The sequence below is a fragment of the Barbus barbus genome (genome assembly GCF_936440315.1).
Source record: "Barbus barbus genome assembly, chromosome: 21".
Lineage (NCBI taxonomy): Eukaryota > Metazoa > Chordata > Actinopteri > Cypriniformes > Cyprinidae > Barbus > Barbus barbus.
Genome location: NC_136749.1, coordinates 5,501,490 through 5,529,258, shown reverse-complemented (window position 1 = coordinate 5,529,258; position 27,769 = coordinate 5,501,490). Strand labels below are relative to the sequence as shown.

The following is a 27,769-nucleotide window of genomic DNA, read 5'->3' as shown; positions in this document are numbered from 1 at the left end:
TACACTTCAGTTCCAAGCACTCCTCCTTTCTGAGGGCAAAATTATAAAGATTGAATTGTTCGATGTAGTTAAATTCCACAAGATAACTTTGTCTGAAGAACAAAACAATGTTGGATAACATAGCTTAGATTGTCATCATAGTTCAGTCAGCAAAACTAAAGGAGTTTCACTCACAGCAAATGGAACAAAAGGGAACAGAGCAGTTTTAAATACATGGACACACAACATAGAACATGGACATACAAGCAGTAAGAAACAGACAACATCAATTCAAAGTCGGTTTTCAAAAGAGAGATCTCTATCTTGATTTGATTTCAGTGTCAGGACAGTGTATTCACCCTGAATTGTGGTGGAGTGTTGGGACCCCACTGCTGGCTGGCATGTAGGTAGTTATTTCTTGATAAAAAAGATTCTTTGATGATTCTGTGGCATTTATCCAGGCACCCAGCTCTGTTTGCTGTGGCTCTGCTGTGTGCTCGTAAACCCAAAACTCATGCCCATTCCTTGTGTCAATGAGGAATCAAAATTGAAGTCGATCTCTTCTCCCGAGTCCATAAGGTCATGCAAGAGTATAGATTCCATGTCACAGTCCAGGCTGCTGTAGAGTACATCCATATCCAGGTCTGCTGGCAACCGCTCATGTGGGTAGAGCTGGTAAGGGTGGTGGAAGTTGTGGTAACCTGTCACCGTCCCCTGAGGTTGGTGGTACAGTCCATATGCCATACTGTGCTGATGTGGATCTGTGTAAATGTAAGGATGGTGTTGTGAGTATGGAGCTGTAGCAAGGTGGCAGGTGTCCTGTGAGATTCCCTGCATGCCTGCAGGGTTTGGGGGAAACATGGTGGATGCTGGAAGATGTGCATTGACTGGGGGACTATATAGATAAGGGGCTTTATGTATGTACGATTGCATGTGTCCATCACTGGACTGAGAGTGGACCAATGCAGGCTGATGGTCCTCGCTCATGTTCCGAATAATGTTGTGGCTGTGAATTGGTTTGGAGGAAGAGTTAGTGGTAGGGTCATTATTCTCACTGTGATGCAGATCTATGCATCCTTGAGCAACCATCATTGAGTGGACCATATTCTCTTTTCCAAGTATCATGTCCCTGACATGGAACTGGGGTCCTCCTATGGTCAGCAAACTCTGGAGAGTGCTTGTGCCCTTGAAGGCCTGGATATTACTGGAGTTCTCCTCAATAGTCTGCATGGAGGAGTGGTGCTGAAGCATGCCGACATCTGGCTGGGCATAAACTGTCTCGCAGCTGGAGTCCTGCCCCTTCATGTCACTGGAGTATTGGTAAGAAGGCTGTTTATGACATGGGGATTGGTGCTGTTGGTAGTTAATTGTTGCTCTGAGATCTGCAGGACAGTGGGAAGCAGGTGAGTGGGCACTGGAGGGACTGGGGTACAGGTGTGGAGATGCTGAACAGGAAACCGTCTCCACTTCAGGTTCCCCCAATTCCCCCTCAGCTAGTATAGGTGATAGACGACCACTAAGAGTTGAAGCTGAAGAGCTGCCAAGTGAATGGAGATCTGTCCAGGTCTCAAACTCCTCCCCAACCATCACACCACCTGTTCCAGACTTCCTAGTGGGACTGCAATGCTCTGGAGAGCTACAGAACCCCAACAATGTCTCTGTACCCTGCTCTGCTTTCACAGCCATTTTCTTACGGTTCACTCGCCCTTTACTCTTCGAGTGCTTGGTGCCATTGTCCATTGAGACAGCTTTACGGCGGGGAGCTTTCCCCAGCTTCCCTCCATCAGGATTCAACATCCACCACGAACTCTTGCCAGTTCCCTCATTCTGCACACGGATGAAACGCGTGTGCAAGGACAAATTGTGGCGGATGGAGTTCTAGAGAGAGAGAAAAAAGATGTGATTTTTAGAAGAATATAGTTACAACAGAAAACCTGTTAAAATACACTCAACTGTAATATAAAGTGCAGTACAATGTTAAAATCTCCTTGGCAGTTTATGAAAAATTTATTTTTAATGTACTTGTTTATATAATATAGTGTGTATCCTATGAACAAGATATAAATTTAAGCAAATGAAAGTATATTCAATGAACTTGTCACACTTCGCAGGGAGCAAGGAGAACACAGGAGACAAGGAGAACAATCAACATGACTTTTAATGTAGACATCGACCAGGAAACAGGGAATACAGGGGTGAGACAATCAATAACAGAACTCAGAATAACGGACAGACATGTCAGTGCAGGTGCAGTGCAGGCAGAACAGGAGGCCATGGCAGGACGGCCTCCATGGCTTTGGTCTCGCCCCTCGACCCGGCCACTACAACCAGAACCCTACTACCCCCAATTTCTTATGGGGTCAGGAGTCCTCCCTGGGCTAAAAACAGAGACAGAGGCCCTCTCAGGATTGTCCATGGGAACTTGAGCCCTAATTGGGCTGGGCACGGAATCTGAGACTTCTTTAGGGGTGCGCTCAGGAACCGCTTCCATTGAGGAACCCCAACAGGCATGACAGGACCGACAAGACCGACAAGAATGATTCCCTTGGACAATATTTCTGCCGACATTACTTGACTCCGGTCTGGGGCTAGAGCCTTCACTAGAGTGAGATCTGGGGCTGGAGCCGACACTGGAGCGAGCTCTGGGGCTGGACCCGACACTGGTGGGAGGTCTCGAGGAGCAGTCACTAGAGGGTGCTCTGGAGCTGGAGCCCATGGCATCCCCTCATACTCCACCAGTATTCACACACATGAAGCAATTATGACCTGACTTCATATTGGACGGCTGACTTTACTGACGAACGGCCAGTGGGCTGGGCGACGGGCTGGTTCTGGATCGGACACTTCCCAGACACCAGAAAACTCCTTCCCTCCAACTTAGTCCAGTGGTATCTGGGAGGTCCATGGGACGATGGTGGTTTGCCCCGAGCCAGAACAGAGTGTTGATGGTAGCATCGTCCAGCGCCGTCGCCGCGATGAGCCCACAGAATTCCTCGGCGTAATCGAAGAAGGGGAGATCTCTGTGGGCTAGGGCGGCGAATCTTACAGCGGCTTCCATGCCGCGGGAGGAAAAACAGGGAAACAAAACACTTCTTTAAAACCGAAACAAAAAACACGTGGAAAAGCGCAGCTCTCTTCTTGTTTCGGGTTCAGGTATTCTGTCACGCCTCATGGGGAGCAAGGAGAACAATCAACATGACTTTTAATGTAGACATTGACCAGGAAACAGGGAATACAGGGGTGAGACAATCAATACCGGGACTCAGAATAACGGACAGACAGGAACTTAAATACTACTCAAACTAAACAAGATAACTAAACACAGCTGGACAGAAATGAACAAATAACGAGCAGGAACTACCAAATAAGGACAGGACAGGAACACAACGGGAACACACGTGACAGAACTATTGGCAATTATTGGCATAGCTTTCCTATGCATTATCCTATTACCTTTGGAAATCCAGACACTTTTGGACCAGTATTGGAAAGAATAATTGCTAGTGTAGTCATAGTGTTGTTGTGTTTTTTTTTTGGAACTCGTTTAGCTTTTCAGTGGCTGAACACTTGTATCCTTTAAGCAGTTTTATGTTACATTTTCCCTGACAATATTTTAGGAATCAGATTATGTTTTAGGTATTCTTTTAGATGTTTACGAACTAGTAAGAATCTATTTTGGTATTAATTTTTTTATACATGGAATTAACAGGTTCAGTTTCACTCATGTACTGTTTATTCAAAGCTATTCTAAAACTGATTTCTTACAATAAACTTGAACATATAAGTTTATAATAAGATAGTATGCATAATATATGCTTGAGTACTTTCTCATAGAAGTGAATATATGTGAAATTAAAATATTAAAAGCCACTGAATATCATAATATAAACAAAAGATTAATTACCAGTTTAGGCCAAATATACTTAGACGTCTCTTTATATTTATCAGTATAATTAAGTACATCTCTGATAAATACATAAAAAGTAGACAAAAATAACAAGGTGGCCATAAAAATGTGCAATGTATATACTGTAATAGGGAGGATGTTGACTAATCTCTGGCTCAAAGCTTCTGGCTTGGGACTCTTTCCAGTCTGAGAGAGGAAAAGTGTCTCTTCCATGCACATATCTCCTAATCTCAAATATTCATTCATTGCTTTCTTTTTACCCCAAGGGTTAAATCACATAGATAAGGCCTAATACACCTCTCAGACTCACTGTCAGTCCAGCATTAGGAATGTTAAGTGGAAAGCTTATATCATTAAATACTCTCATACCGAATATACTGACACATTTTAAGGTAACGTTTGTAATGTTGGGACACCAGCAGCACCAAGGCAAACTGGGAGAGAAGAAGAAGAGAGCCAATATTATAAGATGAGTCACTCAAACACAGAAAGCAATGTTTTCAAAGTGTCACAGTGTTTACACTATTTAGGTTAATTAATCTACTAATCTAATAGCATAAAAATCAACCGTAAAAGCCATGCTTGTCTAACAAAGTAAGAATCTGTGACATTAGTTTTAAAGGAAAGAAAAAAGTTAGCAACACTGGAAATCCCATTGGAAAGTCATTAAGTCTGAGCTTCCTAGGGGTTTCTGAACGTTAATGATCTGTAGGTGGTTTGATAATTGTGATATAAATGCCAAAATAATAAATACATATGATTTAATCATTTTAAAATAAAATGTTTAACATTAAAACAATGAACCAAAAATAAATAAAAAATCTGATGTCTGTCTGATGAGGAGCATCTAAACTCGAAACGTCACCTGTGGTGAGAACATAAATAAATATTGTTCTATTTCTGGAGCTATGGTGTGCCCAAAATATTTGTTGGTTCATATTCTTGTGTGGTGGACCACCCACATTGAGATTTTTGCCCATTGGATGTGCACCCATGGACTGTTTTTTTTGTTTAAAATTAAAACAATGCAAATATACCACTTTAATCAGAATTCACAGCCAAAATGAAAAATAAAATGTTTAATTATTTACATTTATTTACATTTAGAGCATAAACTTCTGGTTATCTAAAGTAAAGAATTATGTCTCATAAACCAGGTTTCCATCCAAGGATTTTTTGCGAAAAAAGGTTTAGCGCATCAAAATATTTGCGATATAGCTGATGGAAATGCTAATTATCGATATAAATTTGGCAAATGTCGACACAATATTTTCCGTTTAACTTTAGCGCATAAATTATATATCGATATTTCAAATGTCGCAAAAACTACTTTGGAAACACTTTTTGTCGGAAAAAGGACTTTACTGCAAATAAAGTTGTCACATGATACATTTCATCACGTGCAATCACAACGAGAAATATGGCGGAACGGTTCGCGTGGACTGATGAAGAGACTCGTTATTTCCTCAATTTAATTGAAGAAAACGACATTACCACTATTTTGGATGGAAAGCGGCAAAGGAATGCTACAATATTTCAGGATCTGGAAAGAAAAATGGCTATAAATGGCTACATGAAGCCATGGCATATTCTTCGCAGAAAATGGAAGGTGCTGAAACAGCGTTACCTGGCAGAGAAGCGTGACCTTTCACGTAGTGGTTCTGGGGGGAAAATGAGGACGAAGTTTACATTTTTCAGTGAAATGGATCGCATACTGGGTCAGAGGCCCGTGGTGTCTTCGTTTACTACAAATATCAACAGCTCTGGTAAGTTATTTTATTTGTTTCACGTAGATCGCAGAGAGTTCTGTTTAATGTGATTTTATTTGATGTGACTTATATGTACATTTCTGGAGCGCTTTCTGTGCAATTAATCTCTAAAACGTTTAACATTAAATAGAAAACATCTTTGAGATTGAGATTTAAAATGTATGTGAAACTGCTTTTTAACAGACTTTTTAAAATGTACGAGCGCTGTCTAAAAATGAAAAGTTTATTTAAAGACTTATAAATCAACTTGGCTATTTTCATTGTATTAAAATAGGGTCCTGTGATCTGTTTGAAGAGCAGGAAAATGAAGATAACTCCAGTGTGTCCACAGGTAAGTCCTAATTGGAAAGCATTTCTCATTTCCCGTAATTTTTATCTATTTGACTGTTGGTAAAATTTGAAAGAGAAAAAAGCATTGATTATTGATATTGATTATTCAATTTGACATTTGTAATACTACTTTAATTGTTAGCATGTTGTATTTACATTGTGCTGAATCGAGATCAACAAGTCATTTAGTCAATTACTACCGTCATCTCTCAAGCTGTACACTGTTTCGAACGTTGTGCTAATGCTGCAGAAAGGCATGCTTATGCATCTGAGGTGATGGCTGGTTTGAGGCAACCAGAGAGTTTGCACAATCAACCCAGGTGCTCCAATCATCTAGCGTCTCATCTCCCCTACAATCAGGCAGGCACTTCAGCACGTTCTTCTTTGAATACTCATCCTAATATGTCATTCACCACATACCTAAACTTGGAGTAGGATATTCATGTTATTTGTTTGTTTCATATTTAACAAATACTATACTGTAGGTGAAGGTTATGGCTTGTTCATTTAAGTAAAGCCTGCAGAGAATGTTTTCAGTTTGTGCTCCTCTGCAGGTACCAGTATCGTCAGTGTAAATATGCAATTTATTTCCACTTTTTGTTGTTCTCGTATTCAGTAAAAGTAAAATGTTATTAATGACACATGTGACATCGCAGCTGTGTTTTTTGTTCTTTAATATACCAGAACAAATGTTTTCTATTTTCTCTTAAATGTTGTACTTTACAACAAAGGTTTACAACAACAAGTCTGGTGAATTCTACAAGATGTACAGTAAGCTTCAATGTGTTCAATCTTTATAAAGCAGATGTACAAATTGGGTTACAAATAAAATGAGTAACAACATGTTGTAGTTTGTGATTTGAAATAATAGTAACAAATTGTGGTTTTATGGTTCAAATACCTTTTGAACTTTTGCCATGACAGCCTACTGCCTTTCCAAGTTTGATACATATTGCATTAGAGTGTCCCTGATAAGCACAGCTTGTGCAGAAGGTCGTTCATCACATTGCAAGCGGCGTGGTTGCCTCTCGCCTTCATTACGTGAGTCTTCACTAGGTGGTACAAATCGTTGCTTCTCCATCTCACAGATGTTGTGGAGTACACAACACGCTGCCACAACAGTAGGCATAAAAGAGTGGTGAATGTCAGATAGTTTTGCCAGGATGCACCATCATCCTTTCAGCCGTCCGAATGTGTGCTCCACCTTAACCCTCGATCCATTCAAGTGAGAGTTGAATGCTGCTTGTTCTTGTGTTAAATTGGGTCCAGAATAACTTTTGATGAGCCATGGCAATAGTGGATAGGCTGGGTCTCCTGCTACTAGCAGAGGCACCTGAACTCCCTCCACATCAGTTGTAGCCTGGGGGTGTCTCTCAGGGTGTCTGATTAATACAAATACAGCAAAGGTCATTTACTGTGCCAGTCAAAATATTTAACACACCTTGTGTTTTCATTATCTAAACATTTTTTATTTTATTAAATGGGAGATATTTTAGCATATGTGAATTTGGGCCTGGAGAACAATAGATGGCCACCCTTTGCGATTAATGTAATCGCGGTAGCCCTCCAACGGGGGAAGAATAGGCACATGCTCAAGATGCAACAAGGAATTGCGGTATTGAATTTCATTGGCCTCCTCTACAGTCGGCAGTCTGATATAACGCCACATTAATTTTGCTTTAATAGCTGTGCTCACAGCGTATACACATCGATGGATGGTAGTTTTACTAACCCCGAACGTTTCTCCCACTATATACTCGGCGCAGGCTGCCAGCTTGTAAAAGGCGATGGTAATCCGCTTTCGGGTTGGAACCGGTGGTCGGTGGCAACCTGTGATGGGCGCAACATCAGGACCAATGAATCCATACAACATCTCAAACGTCAGCCGTGTCATTCTAAAATGTTGCAGCCAGAGACTTTCTGTAAAGTGTCTCTCCACCACCTCCTCCCAGAACGTCTTATTGCGCAGTCTTTCCCATACCCATGGGCTTCGTCACATTGGAGTTGTTTCTTCGAGCTCTAGGCCTATCATGCGAGCAACTACTTCATTCTGTTGTCGTCTTCGGAAATTTTGTACAATTGCAATTATTTGTGAACTTGAAATAAAAGTAAGCTGGCAAATTTCAATAAACTGTCTGAATACTCTCTCAATTTTTTTTTTGGGTGGGGGGTGGGGGTGTCACGTGGAAAACAAAAGGTAGATATTTTGCGACATACACAAAATTATGTATGGAAATGGCACAAGGGCAGATTTATTTTGCAATACACCAAAACTTGTGCGATAATTCGTTTTCGTCATTCGTGACGTCATCACGCACACCACTTTATTGGTAAAACACCAGTTGGATGGAAACAGGCTGGAGACGGCAAATATCGCAAAGTGTTTTTCACGCATATTCACTTTGTCGACAACAAAACAGCGCAAAATCTGGATGGAAACTTGGTTATAGATGTGCATCTGATACAAAAGTTTTGCTAAGGTACAATACAAGGAGAGTAACCATGGAAACATGAAGAAAAAAAGAAAAAAGTCATCCGTGGTGGTTTTGGACAGACAAACACTGATCCTTATTATTGAGCTGCAGTAAAACAGGGCAATTTTCAGATGTTCATGAGCATAACAACTCTAGAAACTTGAAATAACTGCCATCAATATCAATGATATCCCAAATAATTCTTCTGGGTATTACACATAATTCAAGGCTAATCCTTATTTTCTAAACCGGGTAAATAACTCACTGCCAAGGCAAGATTGCACTTATTAGAGGTGTACTACTATGACAATGACTTTGTTTATGTGTTGGATAATTAATGGTGGTTAACAGATCGTTCAATAATGGGATGTATTAAATGTTCATTTAGACAACATGTGTGCAGCCCAGAGGTAAGATATCATGCAATGTCTCTCTAAGGCATTTTATGTCTTGTATACTTTCGCCTGCTCCACCATTTTCCTGTCCAGTAGAGAAGAATTGCTTGGAAAGCTAACTGGCATTGACACTGTGTCTGCTCCTGTTAAACAAGAGAAGAGAGGCTGTGTCAAAGGCTATAAAGTCAACATTTCCACTTTCTGCAGCTCAACTAGAACACTTCCAGGCAATACCTCCTCATTTGCAAATGAAAATGTTATATTTCAGAGCTCATAATTCATTTATGACTGAAATGTACAATGGTACATCTTCTTAGAAGAGTATTAAAATAATCAAAAATGGTTACACAACTTTAGAGTTTTTTTTCCCCAGTATTCAGGTAGTCTTGAATGTCTCATTCAGTGTCCTTCCCCAGTGCTTTACAAGAGCAACATATCCTCACACTGATGCACAGTAACCTAAACTTTTAGCTCCAAAACCAGGGTAACTTTTAGGGTAAGTTAACCACAGAAACTTACTCTGTGCTCCAGAATGTTCTAAGAATCATTTACTTCAGAGGTATTCAGAACATGCATGCCATTCTGAAGAGGATCCAGAGGGCATGGCATCACAGATCATGCAAAATATTGAAATGATTTATGAAAGCATTAATATGGCAGTAATGTTTATTTTGTTTTGCCTCACAAATGTTAAATCCAACATTTTCCCTTCTCACACACCATGGATCTGCATTCAAAACAAAATCATTTCTTTTTTGTTCATTGCACTGGATCATTTTCAGAACAATATAATTGCAACGTGTAATAAAATGCAAACTGTAATAAATTATCTTTGCAATGATAGACTGATTTATAATCCTCATCCATAGTCATTAAAACAGTTCTGCATCACTAAAGTGTGGTACGCTTCATTTCACTGGGATTCCTGGATTCGGGGCTCTGAGAATGTCTTTCTTTGCTCACTGTGGACATGCATACACTGAACTAACTCCAAACTGCGTTTCTGGAACCAATAGCTGCGAGTAAGCAATGTTTGCATAAATAAACTCAGAGTCCAGGGTTAATGTCACGGTAAGTTGCTTTCTGCAATACCCCCTTTAATGAAGGTTTGCTGCCTGAACAAAAAAAAAAAAAACACATTTGGAATTCAGGATTACTAGAAACTTTCGGGCAGGTGTTCGAGCAGCCTTGAGCAATCCTCTGTAGGATCTGAATTTTTCCCATTAAGTACTGTTATCTACTGTAATTTTCTCCCTCTTTTTTCAAAGTGATAAATAACTTCTTACTAAATGTTTAATTTTTTTCTGTATGCTTAAATCATCTGTATGTAAGATTTTTACCTTGAAATGTCAATTTTCAAAATCATTTTGATGGTTCAATGACTTCTAATAAGGCAAATCTCTTCTGTTTCTTTCCCACGCTCCTTAAAAACGTTAAGTTCTGGGAATATGTAAGTTTGGTAACCAGGTACAGAATTCTACAAAAAGCATCACAGCATCAACAAAAGCATGTGTACAGTTACACTAGGGGTGTCCTCGACTAAGGATTTTCATAGTCAAATCGGAACTTTCGAATCAACGTGCAGAAACATGGCAGCTAAACTCTAAAACTTCACAGCGTTTTATTATAATAGTGTTCTCATTATATGTTATGTATATGACAGTCCCAGTCATAGTTATTAATAGCCTGCATTTGTTGTTTGTCCTGCTCGCGCTGCGCTCGCTGAAGAGCACCGTAGTCACAATGAAGTGCTTTACTACAGGGCAACTTAACCAAATGCATCATATACGAGATAAATAATATATACACAATATATAAACCGGCTGAAATGTTTTGAAATCGGTAAGTTGTACCCTACCTGATCGAAAAAATCCAGTCTTTCACTCTGCCTGTGTCAATTTGAGTCTTGATAAAGATTTAAATCCCTGCCGCCAAGATGCTCCTCTGTCGGTCACGGATTATGGAAAGTGAAACTTAAATCTATAGGGGTGGTTGGATTTATTCATGCATGTAAAAATATTTATTTGAAGTTTCTTTCTTTTCAGATTCTTATTCACAGCATTATTTTAATAGGCAGAGAAAACTGGTAGTTTTATGTGAAATCATAGATTTGAGCACCTCCATATTGCCAAAATGGCATGATCATAACACCCAGATTGGGAGTCGAATCAGGCTCCTCCTATCAAAGCATCGAATCGTCGACTATTCGGGGTCACCGCTAAGTTACACACTTTAAGATATTTTTATGACAGTAAATTCCACTCATGTAGTGGGCTCTTAAGTTTATTTAATTGACCTAATATGTACAACGAAAGTTGAATCACAGTACTATGAAAAACATTGCACCAATCTCGATAATAAAGATGAAATGAAGAAGACAATGCATATTAAAACATTGTTAAAAAAACTAAATCTGGTTATATCCTGGCAGAAAATTACCAGAACCATTATTATTTCAACTAATGTGTAATTCAAAATATGAGTAAAACAATTATACAAATATTAACATGGAATATTTGGCTGTATTTTTACAGGTTCTCACACTGTAAAGGACATGTTCCACCCATTATGGCCTGCTGGCCAATATTGACATCAGACATACACATTTTTAGGTCAAGAACTAAAACTTTATCTACACAAAAACATATTCGATGTGTATTAAGAGGCGGGTTAATGCACCACTCATACTACGACAGATTTGTTGTGAGGATGAGAGAGCAGTTTGCCATTGAGTAAGCTAACATCTTTGGATTTCCCCCCTTTCTCGCTGCATTAAGTAGATTGCTATAGTACAGCTGGAGCTCTTTTCCCCAGCCTTGTTTGTGCATAATTGCTGATGAATCTCTCTGCTCCTCCTCTCTTTGCTCTAGGGAATGTGTCCCAGAGGTGAGGTCCTGATACTTACGAGCACCACATGAGACTCTACCATGCTGACACCATTTGTCACCCATCTGTCTGCTCCAGCCACACCCAGCCTGCATGTTCATTATGCTGATCTAGCAATCTTCTTTGACCTGCTCACTAGCCTTCTAAGCCATAGAGAGCTACAGTAATGTAAAGTATATTTGTAGGCCATCTGGTTGGTGTTAAAAATCAACCTCATTCCACCTCTTTCTCAAAAAATAAAATAAAATAAAAATGAATAATGAATATTGAAGTCTAATTACAGTTGCCAGAAGTACAAAAGCTAACTTTTTCCGTCTTTATTAAAAAACATAAAAAAAACCCCTGTTTAAAACATATTAAAAACAGTTTGAGTTACAATAGTTTGTGGTTGGGGGAAAAATTATGCAAAAGGATCTGCCCAAACAACGTTTTGTCAGTTAAAAACTATTTGTAGACTTTTAATGGAAATAATTGGTATATAAATATTTTGTGTGTGTTATATAAGCTTGTGTTTTTAAAAGAAAATAAGGAATTCTGAGGTTCATAAAGAATTTGGGTTCGAGGGTTCAAGGCAAATGAAAAAGGTAAACATATTTGGGAATTGACACTTGTTTTCCCGTTCATCCACAACACAAAATAGTTTGCCATCCCTAAATATGCAAATATTAGCTGCTTCTAATTCACTATCCTGGTAATAGTGTCTATGTGACACTTAAATAAAACTGGATACACAGTATAATATAAACAATACGTAGAAAGGATCTTCAAATCATTATGATATTATTAAATGATAAATACATGATAAATAACTAATTAAATAACTTATTTATTTATATTATACTGTGTATCCCGTTTTATTTAAGCGTCACAAACTGTCAAGGATTTATAAGAGTGTCACAGAAATCTGTCAAGATATGCACATTCTTGTTTTCTTTTTGCAAATTATATTTTTCCCCATCCCCATATTTCTCTAGTGAATTAGAAACAGCTGATATTTGCATATTTAGGGATGGCAAACTATTTTGTGTTGTGGATGGATGAGAAAACAAATGTTAATTGCCAAATATGTGTGTACCTTTTTCATTTGCCTTGAACCCTCCAACCCCAAATGCTTTATGAACCTCATAATTCCTTATTTTCTTTAAATATATGTGTATATCCAGTATATATATATATTTTAACAAATTGCTGACCACAGAAAAATAATACTGAGATACTTTGCGTATTATAATAGGGCTATAAAAATATACATTGTCCCTCTGCCATTAAAGACACTTATAAAAACGTGAGGTTAAGATTTAGTACTGATTCCACACCAAACAGCCACATAATACAAACCTTTAAAAAAAAAAAAATTCTGAATTGCATGGAACCATAATAACATAAACAGCCATAGAAGAGCCCTAGAAATGTGCTCACTCCATTGTCTGCTTGAGAGGTAATAGAAGTGGTGGGTGATTCTTGGCTTGCTGTGTGTTAATTGCCATGAACAGGCTGTGTTTCCCGCAGGATCTGTGGGTGTGGGTGCTAGTCAGCGTGGGCTAGGTAGTTATAAATAGTGCCACCAGATTAGCCGAGCATCTGAGAAGCAGACAGGAGATCGGAAAATCCAGAATCCTGTGCCAGTTTGGCTCAGCCTTATGGGTGCGACCTGGGATCCCCCTGTCCACAGTCCACAAAAATCACCTAAAAATACAATACGTCACAGTCATGTTACCAGGATATCTCATCCAATTTACTGAAGGACATAAGCAACTGTACACTTTCAGAAAAAAGGAACAAAAGATGTCACTGGGGTGGTACCCTTTCAAAAGATACTAATATGAATCATTTAGATACTAATACAGAGACTTTAGGTAAAACTATGTAATTTAAGGTACCAATACGCACTCTTTAGGTGTAAATAAGGTACAAAGGTATACTAGCTTTTGTACCTTTATTTCTGACTGTATAAGACAAATGCAGGCAGCAATTCTTATCTTTGCATAATCTCATCACAGCAATAATAATCTGATTTACTTTATTGCAAAGGTCAGTGCACCTCTAATCACAATTTAATACACATAATTAACTATTTAATTCTATAAAAGCAAATATGTGAGGTGTGTGTTTAGAATCGAAAATGGAGAATTATCAAAGTGATGCACTCTTTTCTATGGCAATGCAAAACCTTTACATATTTTACACTTGTACATTTTTCTATGTTTGGATAAACACTGAAATGTACAGTATCAAAAAACAAAACAAAAACAACCCCAACAACAAAAAACCCCATAAAAAAACATAAAAAAAAAAATCAGTCCCACTATATATTAAGTGGCCTTAACTACTATGTACTTTCATAAAAAAAATAAGTACAATGTACTTATTGTGTCCATAATTTATTGCAAAACACTTTTGAGGTGGGATACGGGTAAGGTTACAAGGACAGGTTTGGTAGTATGGGTAGGTTTAAGGTTTAAGTGTTTTAAGGGTTGTGTGGGTTAAGGTGAAAGGGATAGGTCAACAGTGTAACTATAAATGTAATTACAGAAGTTATTAATTACAGATGCAATTACATGCAGGTATTTTTAAAATATAAATACAATGTAAAACATGTACATTATGTACTCAATAAGCACATTGTGTCAAATTATTAATTTAAGGCCACTTAATATAAAGTGGGACCAAATACTGTAATCTTTTATGTATAAATAATCCTTATGAATACCTCTAGGAAGCTTTAAATAATAAGCAATTCAGCATATGATACTGAATTAATGAAATTTAACAAAGTTAACACATTTACTTTGACATTATAATGGTTGCATTATGTTCTTTGATTTATTTATTTATTGTTACTTTGATATTTTGTACTCTTTGATGAAAAAAAAAAAAATGATCCAAATCTTTTTTATCGTTTTGGGTAAACTGTAAGAATGGGAGGCATGGATGTAATAAACAATTTACACAGAATATACACACACATATATATATATATATATATATATATATATATATATATATATATATATATATATATATATATATATTTATTTATTTATTTTTATTTTTTTTATTTTTTTTTGAGCTAACCTTTAAGAATCATTTAAAAAGATCATTCTCAGACTAGGTTTGATAAAGAGAATGTCTCTTGCATACATTCAGTAGTAACCTAGCTTCTGGTGATTTCAGTTCTGAAGATTCATAAAGATTTATACATATCAAAAGTGTTTACATTTTAGATCCTGTCAGAATGCTGATACTGCTTCTACTGAAAAATATGTGTACCTTTTACACCGACTAATATAAATGAGGTCCCCCTGTCCATGTAGACATTGTCAGCTCTCATTTTAAAGTCAGCCATCCCATAAATAAATTAAGCTCAGACACTTTAAAGGCCACATTCAGGCTGTATGCCATGCCTTAGTCACGCTATGCAGAGTAATAACCCACACGCATATACACGCTTGGCACACTGGGCACACTTGGAGAAATACTACTAAGCGACCAGTTGCTAAGGAGACCCATGAGAAAGGGAGGGTTCTTGTTGCCATAGCAGCCTTTTTTCCTCCTAACCAGCTTCCCATCCCTGTGGAAGTGACATGGGTGAGTTTAGGGGGGAGGGGCTGGGATTCACTCATGCATGATCGGAGAAAGCAAAAGATGCAGGTTGCTTGAATTTACTAGTTAATTAGCATGTTAGGGATTTCAACAAGCTAAAACATGGGGTAGACTAAATGTGTTTAGGGCCTTTAGTAAAACAATCAATGATACATTTGTGAGCATAACACTAGCTTTAAACTAATGAGCTGCAGACCTAAACACTGATCATAAAGTATTTTAAAGCACGATCCTGATTGTAGACAGCAATATTATTAGCATGTACCTCTGAATTAGATTAGCAAACACCAAAACATGAACATTTAAACAGTAATGCGTTTTGTTTGCCATGTGGAGCTGCTGCCTATGAAGTGCATTCCCAAATCAGCACAGTTAGGATGCTGCCTTAGAAGTAACAATGGCGTGTGTTGGCCTTTTAAAATGAGAAGGCAAAGATCCCTCTCTGCTTATGGATGTTCTCAACTCTGGCCCTCGAGGTCCACTTTCCTGCAGTGTTTAGCTCCAACCTCGATCAAACTCAGCTGCCTGTAACTTTCTAATAATCCTGAAGAGCTTGATTTAGCTTGTTCAGTTGACTTTGATTAGAGTTGGTGCTGAACTCTGCAGGAAAGTGGACTTCGAGGGCCAGAGTTGAGATTGAGAAGCGCTGCCTTACACTATCAGCAACACTATTGTTTTTTAATACTATGTATAAAACTACTATTTTGTTTCATTGACATAGTTAGCTGTATAGTGTATATTTTTGTAGAATTACAGCATTAGTGGCCTTTTTTCATTGCTTCAAAAAAGTGTTAAAGACTATAAAAAGGATGCCCTCTGAAACTTTATTCACTGCTGTGTTGCTGTTGGATATTAGGTTATATTGAGTCCTTTACAGATTATTTGATCTTGTAAATCATAGTTTTCTTTTCTTTTTTTGTCCGCCAAGACAATGCCCCTGAAAGCTGACTATGTAGACAGATGAGAAAGCAAATACCGCCTTAATATTTGCCATCTCTCAAATATACACAAAATAATCGGTAGCTCAAGTTTCCTCTCTCTCCCATGTTGTAGCTAGATTTGAGCCTTTGTATCTTTTCTTCAGACTTCATATCTCTTGCTCACACTTGAGTACCTGTTTGCTGTTACAAATTTTCATCAAGTGTCCAGCGCATATCTACTCAAGATACTGATTATTTTGGTCATGCCAAAATAGAAATGTGTCAACTGGTAAACATTTTGCAGCAATTAGAAGCATGTGCAAAACTAGAAATGTGATTTTCATAATCAGCTAGGTTGTCTGAACTGCTAAACAATCAGTCAGAATAAAGGCTGCATCATTGACCACTGCAGCCCGATATGTTAGTTACAAATGCTAAGCATGGAGGAATCAATATAAACCAAAACGTATAACTGTAGCCTTTTATTGTACATAGCTTTATAAGTTAGGTTCAGAAAATGAAGGGCAAAAACAAAAACAATAGTTACCATGTGCCTCTGATATCTGATTTCATCTTAAATTTCAGATATGTTGCTTTGCAAGAGTAGACAAAAACTATCAAGAGATATGATAAATGAGGAGAAGAAACAACATGCCACTTTCCTGATGTTAGTGGTAGGAAAGCTGGGTAATTACAAATGTTCACCCCCCCCCCCCCCCACCCACCAACAGCCAGCTATTTCCCGAAAAAACAAACAAACAAACAATTAAGTCACTTTGAGTTAGAGTCTGATAATAAATGTGCAGCAGCGAGAGAGTGAAGAAGGCAGAGTCAAAGAGAAGAGAAACAAAAGAGATGCATTCATCTCTGAGATCCTGGACATGAGATGCTGAAATATTAATGTGCATTTCGGCTCAGACTGCTGAGTCCAGTGTCTGCAGTAAAAGCTCAAATAAGATCGAGCATGAATGGCTTAATACATGTCTGGAGGAGATTTTGGTAGTGCGTGTTTAAAATAATGTTGGGGTTGGTTGTGACCTTCGACAGAGTCTCTTGAAAAGTAAAGTGAAATTTAATGTTACGGCATGAACCTTGCAAAATTAGGTGAATCCACTGTTTATGCTAATCTGCTAACTTTGCTTCCCAAAAGATTGATATATGCTGCGAATCCTGACTCCCTGGAAGTTGCTAGCTAGTGTAACTGGAACTAGTAGATTCTTTTGTGAGGTTCTGAATGTTAAGATTCTACATTATTTTTGCTTATATTTATTTTTTAACTTGGGTTCTTTAAGGATTTGTCCACACAAGTTATTCAAAAACATACATTTAGACACAAACTGACCACTAATCGAACTTTCAGATGCAATTTGAATTTTTTTCTGAGCTGTCACGGAATCAAACAAACACAAGTACACTGTACCCAACAGCATGATCAATTAAAATCCATGTTATACTAAGAAACTACGCTTCTAATTATAGGTCAAATGCTGTCGTTCCAACCAAAAAGTTTGTGATGCTGTTTGCATAGTTAATTTTAACGATGGTTTTGGGAAACGTGCCCCAGGATAGTCAAATATCAGCGAAGAATACAGCTATACTGTATCCTAAAAAAGGATCATATTAGTTACAAAACACAACTCTTTCAGTCTTAATTTAAAAAGAATTCCCTGAAATTTTGATTTAGAAAAGAAAATAGAACAGGAAGTGCTAAAATACAAACTCATTTCCAGGTTTTGGCCATAGTTTTCTGCCCCCACCGCCCCCCGCCTAATCATTCCCCTAAATTAAAATAGTGTAAGTTAGTAAAGTTTACAGTTCAAGAGGCTTTTAAGAAAATAATTCTATTTGGATGGTTATTAAGCAGCAATGTTGTGATACAGGAAGCTGTTGAACCCTGCATTTTATTTTGTTATCCATAACTGAAACATTCTGAATGTCATATATGTCAATTTGCATCTAATGGCATGGGAATCATGGATTTCCTGTCCTCCTTTCCAACTTCTCTCTCTCTCTCTCTCTCTCTCTCTGTCTCTATCTCTCTCTCTCTCTTTCTTTCTGTCAAGAGAGAGAGAGAATAAGAAAAGGGTAAGGTCCCCTGGCCACAAACTCTGATCTATAATGCAAGTTGACTGCCACGGTAAAGCAGCAACTGTCATATTGTCAACCGAGCCAACAATGAGCACACAAGCACCACACAGACGCTTACTCTAGACATGAACCCTAGACAGACTTGATGGTGGAGAGAAAGAGAGTGAATCACTAAAGACTACCAAGTTGAATGACTTGGGCGAATGCCAGTGAATATCTCTCGGAAGAAAGGCAATAATCTGATTAGGTTTAGGATGTATGACTCATAAGAAAGTATGTTCACCCAATAGTTCACCCAAAAATGAAAACACTTTTACTCAATTATTTATTCATCCTGATGTCATTCCAAACTGGCAAGACTTTGTTTCTTCTGAAGAACGGAAAATGTTGTGCATCAATTTGTACAAATGAAAGCTGTATGTGTATGCTTGCTTGAGATATTCAAGCCACATACATAGTGGTGAAATAGACACAAGATAGAGTAATGACTCAGGAAAAAGTTTTTGGAAAAGTTTAACAAAAAAAAAAGGCAGCATCTTGAATGTGCCGATAAAAAAGAACAGCAGAGAAGTTTGGGAAAAAAGAAATGAAGAGAACAAACGAAAGATGGAGCATAAAAGAGTTGTATAATGGAAGAGATAAAGAGCATGGGTTCATGCGGGGCTATCTGCAGGCTCCGAGCTCAGAGTTTACATGGATGGAATAGCAAACATCCAGCCTTCAGACTGACCTACTTTCATCAAACAGCACATGGCCAGATCTCAACCGTGTGTACCTCCCTCAGCACCTCAATTACCCCTTCTGAGTACACTGTGCACATCCAGTTGCTGCAATTCTGACCAAATCATTTCTAGTTCTGCGGTGTAATTTCTGTGGTTTTGGATTAGTTTTGACTTCATATTGAGTACTTGGTTATTAAACCTTTTACTGATTGACTTTAGAGGTTGCCTTTTGGATTCACAAGGGCTCCTGAAAACCACATCGCCTGTCTGTCTGTTTGTTCTACTGCTCTACTCTACTGCTCAGCTCCTGACCACATTTACATCTACACTCATCTGGACAGCTTTGAGTCAGTGCATATTAAAGAAGCAGCACACATACTGTGTCAACGTGAGTTTTACTTTGGCCTTGTCTCAAACGTCCTGATGCCCACAGCACTTGCTGTCCTCACTGTCAGGTAGTCGTTTGCTATAAAGTCCACCAGTGCAGGCTTTACAGAAGGGTGGATAGTGGCTACAAAGGGGGAACTTGTGAGCGCACTTCTGCATCATAAAATAACAAATGGGACACTCTGCATTCACATGGACTTAACAGAAACCCACAATACTAAATCAAGTGTACCACTGGCACTTTTCTTCCATATTTGTGACAGGGCCTATATCAACACTGCTTCCCAGGAATCATAATGAACCAGGACCTTGGATAACCCCGGCAGTTTGAACAGTGTGTCAGCCTTTCAGCGGTAACTGTAAGTGGTGTGAGATATAGCCTCTCCCATACATCAATCACCACAGACGGCTTATAACCCAGCAACACACTACCATGTCACAGACTCTAAATCTGTCTATGGGCAGTTCAGTACAGTCTCCAAACAGTACCACAACTCTCACTTTTATATACACTGGATACTGCTAATATTAACACACCAGTAACCGCAGTAGCCAAAGCAGAGAAGCAACACTACAGTGTGTTGTTGGTGTTATGGAGACAATGGAACATTTGCAGCATGCTGAAATTATGAAACTGTTTGGGTTTGGTTATATAATTAGATGGAGATATTTGTTTTCGCAATGTCTGTTGTAGAAAAATACAGATTTTTACAGAAAAAATTAAATCTGTAAAAATCTGTATTTTCTGTATAAAAAAAGTCTGTAAAAATTCAACTTTAAAAACCTGTTAATTGGTTAACTGTAAGTTACCTTGTGTATGCCGTCTATAAACCATATCACCTTCTATAAATAAATAATGGCATATTTTAAAGACAGGCCACTTCTGATTCATAAAGCGGCATGCATTATTATGGTGGATATCAGTACTTTTTAAGGTAAATATCAGATTTTAGTCAGTCAAGTTGACTGTTTTATGAACAATATGAGCCAGATTTACTAATAGCTTGCGTCTGCGCAAAACCTCTTTTGGTGTGAAAAAAAGACAATTTCTGTCAGTATTTACTAAAAACACTGTTTCAATTTCAGACACATTTTTATGGGGAGGAGAATATTTAAATAAATCATGCAATGTGATTTACTAAGGTTTATGATAGTAAATTTACTGGTATTTGCGCAATAATTTAACAAAAAAATTACTGCATATCTTAACCCTTGGTAAACAGTGTTGGTCATTATGGAAATGATCCAGCTGTGTCTGTGTTCTTTTTGTTTGTTCATTATCAGTAGATCAACTTTATACTACCTTCAACGCTTTTGTGGGATTGCGGTGGTTTGACACTAATCTCCCATTTCTGGCCCTATATCACGAAATATACGGTTATAAATGCCTGTTCACATCAAGAACAATAACTATAAAGATAGCTATAATTCTGCATTAGAGTCCACACAATGCACTATAACTTTATTTTTTATAAGCATGTGCTGCAGTTGTGTCATTTGCCTCCAGCTCTTTTAAGGAGGATGTATTCTGATTGGCTGTCAGTGTTCATCAGCTGGAAAGTGATTCCAACAATATCATTACTCTGTGCCATTATTATAGTTGTAGTGTTGACTCTGCTGTTCTTAGAAATTTAGAATGATTTTAAAACTATATCAATATCAATGTTCCTGAAACATCATCACCATTTTCTTACAGTATTTTTATATATATATATATATATTTGTATCCAAACAGGTTTCTCAAACACTCCTACCTCATCATCTTCTAACTCTCAAGTCATGGCATTAATAAACAGGCACAATAAACTGGGAAAGGAGGAAGTATTTTAACATGCAGAAAATTGTATACATGATCTTTAAAGTGTGAAAATTACGCTACACCAAACTTCACAATGGCTTGTGACTTGTTAGACGTTTTTAACAATTAACATCCATTTGTCTCTCTGAGGGAGTTATTTAATACTGCCTCTGAAAGCTACATGAAGATTAGGAGGCTGTTTCATGTGTGTGCAGAGCTGAACATTTAGACATCTATGCTTTCATGAGATACTGAGCAGAACAGACTGCCTGCAATTAAGATGAAATCTGCATTTCCTTGATAATAAGCCATATCTGAATTATTAACAAGAGCTATTCCCTGAGGACTCAGTCTCAAACTGAGTTCATCAGCACACACACAAACATCAAACACACACTGTGTGTACATCCATGCTCACATGAGGTGAGACACAAAGCATAAAAACCCCCACTAAAACACAAACATCAGACACGAAGACAAGCATATATGTATACATTAAACACATGCATGGATATGTGTAATGGATTACCTTGCAAGTGTAAGGTGACCATCAATCAACAGGTTGTGAGATGATGGGAACTGAGGCCTGCCCCCCGGACGATAAATGCAATCAAATTTTATTTAGTTGGTTAACTCAATGTTTAAGTGCAAGTAACATGTAACAACTTTTGGATTATTTCCTTAATTTTTGTTGAAAATAAATGCCTTTCCGATGCGATATGAGATTTGAAAAGGGAGAAAAAAAAAGTTTGGCAAAAGGCGGATTCGAACTCGGGTCGATCGCGTCCAAAAACCACAATGACACATGCTCTACCATCTGCCACTGGAGCTGACGCTGTCAATGGTTGACTCTACTGTTCTTCTTTTGGTTCTTCCTGTACACCTTGATTGACAGATGTCTCGTCCAATCAGCGATGAGTACTCTATTCCCAAACCTATGGAGCTGTCTCAAGCTATACCTACCTCTTCCGGTTTGTCTGATTTGTCGTTGTGTTTTCTGACTTGTTAATTTGTTTTCTGATTTGTTCATTTGTTTTCGGAATTGTTGTTGTGTTTTCTGAATTGTTATTTTGTTTTTTAGATTTGCATTTGCGTTTGTAATTTGTTATTTTGTTTTCAGAATCGTGATTTGTTTTGCACTTCTCGGCCACCGTAGTAAATCAGAATTTCTCAGCAGAAATCTTTAGTGTCATGATATTAATATATACTTTGTGTCAGTATTTTACAGTCTTTTACACACATACTGCAAGGAGCACTTCTCTTACTGGTCTCCCATTATGCATTTGTGCCCCTATTATGGATTTTTTAAAATGACCTTTCATGTAGTGAGTAACACAACTCTAAGTGAATGAAAACATCCTGCAAAGTTTTAAATCTGAAAGTGCACCGTGTATAAAGTTATTGTCTCTCAAATTAAAGAGTCGACTCTGAATCGTTGAAACGAGTCGTTTTAAAATGAATCCCAAGCCGTTTCATGTTGAGTCAACATGAAACATTAGCATATTGTCCACCAACTTGTTGGTCTTTCCAGTTGGTCTGAATGAAAATGCAAATTCATTCTTTGCCACTAGGTGCCGCTATTGGAGCAGTAATAGCGGATAATAGCGGTATCCCTGATAACGCTGTACATAAAGCAGCACTGTGCTCACAAACACTGCTTTATCAGGCATTACAGGCGAGATGAAATGAAAATGAGACCAATCACCGCAGATTAGCGTCACGCAAAGGAGGGGTTTTGGAAAAATGAATCCTTGAGCAAATAGTTTGGGAGTCCTTGAGCAAGTAAGGTAAAAATAAATGCATATTATAAGACAATGAAAGTGTTTATTGACCTTGCATGCATGTCAACCTGTTACTGGGGAATCCCAAAACCAAAATATGAACCTTTCATTACCCATAATAGGGGCACTTTAAATAAATATTAGATAACAGATGCTATAACTATTTTTGTATTTATATACAAAATGTGAACCTGCTTGCTCTCTCTTTATTTCAATGTCTGTCATCTCTCTTTCTCTCTCATTGGCTCCTGACTCTTTGCCCTGCTGCCTTGCACCATTAAAGACCTTAAAGACATGTTATAAATAACACTCTAGTCACTTCACATTACAGTCTGATTGACTGCCAGACACCCGTACTGTCCCGCCACACAATACCCTGGCAGCACATTACCAGCCATCACACTGACACACACACACACTTTCAACATGACATTCTTTCAAATGGTGGATTAAAAATGCACACACCCACAAGGCCACTGAAAGCATAAAAAAAAAAAAAAAAAAAAAAAAAAAAAAAAAAAAAATAATGAGAAGAGAGTAATTTTCTGTTGTGACAGGCAATCACTTTTATGGAACCATCAATAGACCAACATTTAGCCAAAGACAGTTTAGATAATTAAGCTTATTAGTATTTTTTGCTTGTTTTTGTACAGAAATCATTCATAGACGGCTTTCAGAGAGCATTTCCCTAGTTAAAAAAAGTTATATATTTAAAATGCATTTATTTTATACTAAGTTTAGTTCAAACCTATTATCATATTTACTGACATATCACTCAATACTTACTGATATAAAAATTATAATGAAACTAATATTAAGCCCAAAATATCACTATTTTAATGTCACTGTTGATAATGATTGTATGATCTTTGAATACTGGTCTTTAAATGCAAGATTTAAGTGTACCTTAAATATACCTGCAATAGTTCCACTTTAGCACAATCAAAAATCCTTCAGCGTATCTTTAGTTGGACTTCAGAACTATTTTTGCACAAAAATTTTGTACAAAATTTAGCAGACTTTAATTATACCAGTTTAGTACACTAAAAGTAGAATTGAAAGGTATTTGTATTAAGTACAGTTGTAATTGTATTTGTAGTATAATCTACTGACAGCTCTATCCGATCATAATATGGTATTAACAGCAAGGAAACTAACTAAACAACGATTACAGCAGTTCAAAAATCAGAGACCCAACATTTTTAAGTTTGGGATACCAAAATCAAGAGTAAGTCAGTTTGAACTGGAAATGAACAATGCTGATTGGGGTAATATTTTACATTTAAATTAAGAAAATTTCTTCTTTAAAAGAAAATTTGACCAATTTGTTAAATAAGTATTATACCTCTCAGAAAAGTTTAAGAAAAAGAATATCATTACCTTGGCTGAACAGTGACATTCGTAATCTTATGAAAAAAAGAGACAAGATGTTAAAAACTGCTACCAAATTCAACCGCAAAAGGATATTTTTAATATAGATATAAATTTTATTTAAAAATATAGTTCCTTGATGATGTCTCCATTAAGTAATTTGGTAAATTTATCAATCAGAGAATGTAAGTTTCCAAAAATTTGGAAAAAGGCTGTTTTTTACCAGTTATGTCTAAGCTTTTAGAGAAAGTTGTGGCTGAACAATTAATAAATTATTTAGAAAGTAATAATCTCCTTCATCAGCATCAATTTGGTTTTATACCACAGCATTCTACAGAAACGGCTATTTGTTATTTTTTTAGAAAAGGCTCTATCTTCTTTGGATCAGGGGCATGTAATGGGTGCTGTATTTATTGATCTGAAAAAAGCTTTTGACACAGTTAACCACACTATCTTGATATATAAATTAAGTACATTTAACTATAGTAAACAATCAGTTGAGTGGTTTACCTCTTATTTAAAGCAAAGGGAACAGTGTGTAAAAATCGAGGATACAAAATCAGTGTTCATAAGGAATAAAATGGGCGTACCTCAAGGCTCAATTTTGGGTCCATTGCTTTTCAGTTTGTTTATAAATTATTTGCCATCTAGTTGTTCGGATGTTGAATCTCAGCTCTACGCTGATGATACAGTAATATATACATCTGCTAAGTCATCAGCTAAGGTTGCTGCACTTTTAAATGAGCAAATGGAAAAGATATCTAGATGTCTCCAAGAAAATAATCTTACATTAAGTGTTAAGAAAACTGTCTTTATGTGTTTTTCTAATAAAAAGAAGGTACTTAACGAAGAAATAGAGGAGGTAAATGAAGTTAGTTTTTTAGGAGTAGTTCTAGATTCACAACTCAAATTTGGCAAACACATAAACAGGCTGTCAAAAACAGTTAAGAAGAGCTTAAATTGTTTTAAACTTATTATATGTTACATTACAACAGAGGCAGCTCATCTGTTCTTGCATGCAATGATTTTGTCCCGTATCTCATATTGTATTACAGTGTGGTCTCAAACTAGTGATTCTTTAATTAGAAAAATTGAAATGCTCTATAATCGGGCTCTAAAAATTATGGATAAAAAGCCAAATCAATGGCATCACTGTCATATCTTAAAGAAATGGCATATGCTTAATTTGACAAATTTTACTAATTTATCATACGTGAAACTGATTTTTAAATGCTTGCGTAATAAGGCACCTTCTGTTTTATGTAATTTGGTAAAGAGACATGATGCTATAGGACGAACCACTAGGAGTACAGAGGTTGGAAACTGTAGGATTGGGTTTTGTAGAACATCACAAGGGCAAAGAGCATTCTCTGTAAAGGGGTCACAACTTTGGAATATGTTGCCAAATGAGTTAAAGTGATACATGATATAAAGACTTTTACATTGACGGTTAAACGCTGGCTCAAATGAAATCAGGCCTGTACGCATATTTGAATTTTTATATGGTTCCTTACTAGTTATTTATTAAAAGTCTATAAAAATTGGGCATGTGGTTGTTCTGTATTTTGTTTGTGATATATGAGGATATTGTATGAAGAATTTGTAACGTTGTTTTTTTTAGGTATATATAGTTATTTTATTATAATTATTTTGGTTATTTATATTTGTATTGATTTTATAGAAAAGCCTTTCTAGGGACATGAGATGCAAATTAGCTTCTGCTTTAATCTCTATGTGCAGTGCATTTGTTCCTGTCTTTGTCTGGCATTATGTCTATTGTATTTTCCCTATTCAAATAAACATTTAAATACAAAAATATATAGTTAGCATGAAATAAATGTATTTCAGATACATTTTAGTATATTTACTTTTCACTGGGGTGCACATCCTCGTCACAGAGGCTGCATTTATTTGATCAAAATACAGTAAAACAGTTGATGCTGCTTAATATTTTTGTGGAAACTATGATACTTTAGTATTTTGCAAATCGAAAGTAAAAAATATCAGAATTTATTTGAAATACAAATCTTTTGTAACATTATAAATGTCTTTACTGTCATTTTTGATCTGCTTAATGCATCTTTGCTCAATAAAAGTATTAATTTCTCAATAAATAAATAAAATGAATTAATTAATTAAATGGTAAAATTAAATGCAAGTGTATCACAGTTTCCACAAAAATATTAGGGAGAAAAAGCTGTGTTTTTGACCAAAAAGAAGCAGCTCATAGAAGAGTAATTTGAGTCAGTAAAGCTGACTACACTGGACATGCAGCACGTAACGACAGCTTATAGAAAAATACGTTTTTCTGATTTATTATATTGTGGTACACTGTCTTTTTTTATGTCATCACACTGAAGCTATCTCTTCCCCACACAAAGCTATTGAAAAGAGTGCCAAAAAAAAACATTTTCCTGGTATCTTTTACTGTTTCAGCAACAGTGAAATGATATCTAATGAGGCAAGACAGTGTGGGGTATGTTTAGTGCAACAGAGGGCGCTGCTTGCTATAGCAGCTTCAAGTCATGCTATAATTTCAACTAGACCACGGACAACTAGACCACAGACAGAGTGAATGACAGTCAAGAAAGAGTAAAAGAGCATCATTTACGAGGATTTGAAAGTTACACTAAGCAGTTTTACAGTTCACAACTGTGCTAATTATGTAGAAAATATGAAAAAGTGTTATATGCTACAGTTCATCACAATACTAAAAAAAAAAACTAAAATGAATCTAAAATATATGAAAGTTATTTATTATTATATATATATATATATATATATATATATTTTTTTTTTTTTTAATGAATAAATAATAACTATAAAACTTTTAATGATAGCTAAACAAGAAGCTAAACAAGAATTGTCCATGGATTTCATTTCAGATGTATGGTCACCATATGGTCAAAAAACTGATTTGATGAAATTTGAAGAAATAAACTATTGGAATAAAATCAAATGTCTGCCCTTGATGCTGTCCTCTTTAAAGTTTCCAGTTGTTTTGCATTGTTTCAGACAGTAGGATATGCAGTTTTCAACATCAGGTTAGAGCTAAGAAAGGCAAAAAGATCGCCTTCATCGTGTGGGTCAGGACGCGTCTCAACAGGTTTTTTTTGTGGCAATGGCTGATACTAAGATAATGCAGCTAATTCCCTTTCAACACACCTCTGAAGAGCTCATTTTAATGACACGGGTTTACATTTGCCCTGAACTTTGAGGGCTATGCAGACTGTGGGTCCATTGTGAGGCTACAAACTCATTCTATCTTTTTCTAGCAAAGCCAAGCGGCAAACCATAGTATCGATGTTATCATAGCATCCCCAATGTGTTGACACAGTTCAGCGCAGTTACTCTAAGAC

The 27,769-nt window shown here is 36.9% G+C and overlaps 1 protein-coding gene across 1 annotated transcript in view; it reads right to left on the bottom strand.

The window, feature by feature from the left end:
* Positions 1-432: 432 nt before the first annotated feature.
* The window catches only part of foxo6a (forkhead box O6 a), a gene marked incomplete at both ends in the record, with an annotated part of 29,466 nt that continues 2,129 nt past the window's right edge, over positions 433-27,769 (bottom strand). The window contains one exon of the mRNA XM_079444924.1: positions 433-1,857. Coding sequence (XP_079301050.1) covers positions 433-1,857 — 1,425 coding nt within the window. The remainder of the gene's footprint in view (positions 1,858-27,769) is intronic.